Here is a 3,952-nt window from a genome sequence, read left to right as displayed (position 1 = left end):
CTGGCGGCCCCGCCTCCTTCTGGCGGCCCCGCCTCCTTCTGGACTGCGCTCGTCACCCTGCCCGCTGCTCTCCCGCTCTATCCCTGCCTCTTCCACCGTCCCTTCTCGCTCCGCCCTCTTCTTCTTGTAGGCCCCGCCCCTGCTTCTGGCCATCCCTTCTTTAGTGCCTGACCACATCCCCATTGGCCACGCCCCCTACAGCTTCTGGATCGCTGGTGGCAGCCACTGCTGGACCCACTGCGGGCCTGCCTGCCGCTGGGACCCCGAGCGCTGCCCGATGGCTTCCCCCTGCACTCGGACATCCTTGGGTAGGGCTCAGATGGGGGGAATGGGTTGGGGGTCCTCATCCCCTCTACTTAAAAAAATTTATTTTCAGTTTTAAGTGTATTTATGTTGAGATGGTCTTGCTCTGTCGCTCAGGCTGGAGTGCAGTGATACAACCATGACTCACTGCAGCCTCGAACTCCTGGGCTCAAGGGATCCTCCTGGCTCAGCCTCCCTAGTAGTTTGAACTACCAGCATGCCATCACACTTGGCTAATTTTTTTTTTTTGAGACAGTCTTACTATGTTGAACAGGCTGGTCTCAAACTTCTGACTTCAAGCAGTCCTCACACCTCAGCCTCCTAGGTAGCTGGGATTTCAGGCACAAGCCACTGCACCTGGCCTCACCCCTGCTTTCCTGGCCATGACACCCCCTTTTCCACAGGCTGCTACTCCTCCACCTGGAATTGAAACGTTGCCTCTTCACTGTGGAGCCCTTGAGGGATAAAGGTGACTGAGGACAAGAGCAGGGCCGGGAGGGCCACGGGCCAGTGAGCAGCTCTCCATCACCCTGTCTCCTCCTTCCCACCAGAGCCTTCTCCAGAACAGCGCCGGCGCCTCCTCCGTAACTTCTATGGTCTGGTTACCTCCATGCACTTTCCACCAGGTCAGCAGCAGACACACCGAGTCCCGGGTCACACAAAGTGGGACTAGGAGGTGGGGTTGGAGAAACTGGAAGGGGAACTCAGTATGCATTAGGTAGTGGCTTTGCTTGAACTGAGCACAGACACAGATAGGGAGAAGGGAGATCCTTCTGGGTTTCTGAACCTCCTGGGTAAGAGTTAATAATAGTTAACACAGACCTCATCTCCTGCCAGTGTTTTTTTTGTTTTTGTTTTTTTTGAGTTGGAGTCTCACTCTGTCGTCCAGACCGGAGTGCAGCGGCCGCTCCTAGCCACCGCAGCCTCGACCTGCTGGGCTCTGGCGATCCTTCGGCCCCAGCCTTCCGAGTAGGCGGAATTACAGGCATGCGCTACCACGCCTGGCTGATTTTTTGATTTATTGTAGAGATGAGGTCTCGCTGCCCAGGCGGGTCTCGAACCCACAGGCTCAGGCAATCCACTCACTTCCCAAAGGCGCGGGATTACAGGCTAAGCCACCGAGCCCGGCTATGCCAGTGTTTTTATATGGGATGACTAACTTCATCCTCACAGGTTAGGACTATCCTGTGAAATCATTCCCATATTACAGATGGGGAAACTGAGGCTCAGCTAGTAAGTGGTAGAGCCATGATTCAAACACCGGGGATCTGGCCCCCACATTCACATACCCTGTCACTCTGCACTAATCCCCAAGGCACAGGCTTTGCTGAGAATCTGGAGAAATGTGGGAGGATTTCACAGATGCCAGGATAGGAAGGAAACGTGGTCATTAAACCCAAAGAGTCTCAGAGACAAAGGCAGCCGCTACAACTCTGTTGAAGCCCCGGGTGAATGCAGCACAGTGGTCAACAGTTCCATCTCAGAGGGCCACACTCTTTCCTCCTGCTTCCCCCTGTACAGTGGGGTGGGGTCATTGCAAGGGTCACTCAAGCTACTGTGTTCCCTTCCTGCTTGCCACTGCTAAGAGACTCACCTGGGGCCACACACAATATCCCTAGAAAAATGGGGCCAAAGCTGGGTGGGAAGAGGGTGAACTGAGGGAGAAATTCCTTGGCCTTTTTTTTTTTGTTTTTGGAGTCAGAGTCTCACTCTGTTACCCAGGCTGGAGTGCAGTGGAATGCTGCTCATGGCCACTGCAGCCTCCTGCTAGGCTCAGGCTATCCTTCCAACTCAGCCTTCCAAGGAGCTGGAACTGTGGGCTTGTGCTGGCTAAGTTTTTGATTTATTGTAGAGACACGGTCTCGCCATATTACTCAGGCTGGTCTTGAACCCTTGAACTCAGGCAGTCCTCTCACCTTAGCCTCCCAAAGTGCTGGGATTATAGGTATGAGGCACCGTGCCTGGCTTCCTTGGCCTTCTTTAGATTGCTGACAGACAATGGAGCTCCAAGGCCCTCTCCTGGCGGAAGCCCCCCAAAGCCTGTGCTGAGAAACCCCTGCAGATTCAGAACTTAGGCCCAGGTTGGGGTGTGGCTTCTGAAGGTCATCTCAGCCCTCCCTGTCCTTTCCCCAGAGCCAGGGCCACCGGAGAAGGCAGAAGATGTGGTCCACCAGGCCCAGCTGCCAAGAGCCTGCTACCTGGTATTGGGGTCCGAGGAGCCAGGCACAGGATTGCGCCTGGTGGCCCTGCAGTTGGGGCTTCGGCGGCTGCTGCTGCTGGTCTCTCCACAGAGTCCCACTCACGGGCTGCGAAGCCTAGCCACCCACACTCTGCATGCCCTCACCCCACTGCTTTGATCACCTGAGGATGGGTGACAGACACCGACGTGGGGCCGTTAGCGTCTCTCTGTTTATTCGCTCACAATAATACACAGCCCCTGGATGGGGAGGGGTAAGAGGGGCTACGACGGGTGGGGGGGGAGGGGAGGAGGCACCCACTTCCCTGGCCCCTCTCCCCTCTGTGCTTGGGGGGGAAAGGGAGGGAGGGGGCTCCCCCTTACCCCCCTGAATGTAAACAGCAGCAGATGAACAAAAATAAAAATACAAAAGGCCGGAGGAAGGTCCCAGGCATCCCCCCACCCCTGGGGTCTTCCCTGTCACCAGTGGAGGTCCCCCATCCACCCCATCCACCAAAGCTGCCTCAGTCCTAGGGGCTACCCGGCCGGCCACATCCCCGGGGGCAGAGTCCAGGGCTCAGAACTGCTGGGCCAGCAGCTCACACAGGTGACGGGAGACGGGCTCCTTGCTGGTGCGCAGGGTCAGCCGGTACATCTGGGGGGCATTGGGGGAAGGACTCAGAGGGCATGGGGCAGGCCACATAGGAGGGGGTAGAGGGCCCAGGACGCAGGGGTCCAGGGGAGAGGAGCGAGAAGGAGAAAGAGGTCAGAAAGGTGATAAGAGAGCCGGGAGGTGGGAAGGAAAACAACAGAGGAGCCAGAGGGGAGGGATGGGATGAAAGGTAGACGGGACAAGAAAGGTGGCAAGGACATGCAAAGACGGACCAGGGAGGACCAGAGGACGCAGACAGGAGGGAATCAGATGCACACAGATGGAGGAAAGAAGGCAAAGAGAAGTGAGAGAGGGTCACAGCGGGGGAAGTGAATACAAGAACAGTGACGGCAGGAGAAGTGGGCACAGAGAGTGCACACGGTGACCGCCAGGAGTCCTGCCTGCCATGCCTGCCAGCAGGCCTCAAAACCTCCCACACCAACACTCACCTGAGCCTGGGCGTTGGGCTCCAGCCGGAGCAGACAGCCCACCTGCAGGGCTTTCGTCTGGATGATTCCAGCCCCCACAAAGTTCTCAGGGTTGGGGTCCACATTGTCCAGGAGAGCAGAGCCAAACCCCAGAAGCTGGAGGGAGGGGAGCAGCGGTCAGAGAGGGCCTGAGCTCTTTTAGTTCCCACTCGGCGGCCCAGTTCCCCAAACCCTTGGGGGTGGAAGTGGCCCGCTTTAGAGATGGTAAAACAGAGGCTCAGAGAAGTGGCCCGGCAAACACAGCCCTGGGATAAAGGGGACTTTAGTAACCTTGGCCTTAGTAACTTCGGCGTCCATGGGGTGGTTGGCTTTGAAGATTTTCTGCGCCTCCTG

General features: G+C 57.1%; 2 protein-coding genes across 5 annotated transcripts in view; one reads left to right on the top strand and one right to left on the bottom strand.

The window, feature by feature from the left end:
• FUZ (fuzzy planar cell polarity protein) overlaps positions 1-2,939 on the top strand; it is a 5,538-nt gene extending 2,599 nt beyond the window's left edge. For 2 of the 4 annotated variants that reach the window (XM_021711242.1, XM_008055798.2), the window contains 4 exons: positions 202-308; positions 708-772; positions 855-929; positions 2,437-2,939. In XM_021711242.1, coding sequence (XP_021566917.1) covers positions 202-308; positions 708-772; positions 855-929; positions 2,437-2,660 — 471 coding nt within the window. In that variant the 3' untranslated portion in view covers positions 2,661-2,939. The remainder of the gene's footprint in view (positions 1-201; positions 309-707; positions 773-854; positions 930-2,436) is intronic. The other 2 variants (XM_008055799.2, XM_008055796.2) reach the window with 1 other exon arrangement.
• Positions 2,699-3,952, bottom strand: part of AP2A1 (adaptor related protein complex 2 alpha 1 subunit) — a 38,279-nt gene continuing 37,025 nt past the window's right edge. The window contains exons 21-23 of the mRNA XM_021711240.1: positions 3,890-3,952; positions 3,581-3,715; positions 2,699-3,134 (exon numbers count right to left, since the gene is read on the bottom strand). The exon at positions 3,890-3,952 is cut by the window's right edge and continues 13 nt beyond it. Of these exons, the coding sequence (XP_021566915.1) occupies positions 3,057-3,134; positions 3,581-3,715; positions 3,890-3,952 (276 nt within the window). The 3' untranslated portion in view covers positions 2,699-3,056. The remainder of the gene's footprint in view (positions 3,135-3,580; positions 3,716-3,889) is intronic.

This window comes from Carlito syrichta, unplaced genomic scaffold (assembly GCF_000164805.1).
Source record: "Carlito syrichta isolate Samal-C Ts95f unplaced genomic scaffold, Tarsius_syrichta-2.0.1 Scaffold301956, whole genome shotgun sequence".
Taxonomy (NCBI): domain Eukaryota; kingdom Metazoa; phylum Chordata; class Mammalia; order Primates; family Tarsiidae; genus Carlito; species Carlito syrichta.
This window is presented reverse-complemented; position numbering and strand designations above follow the sequence as displayed.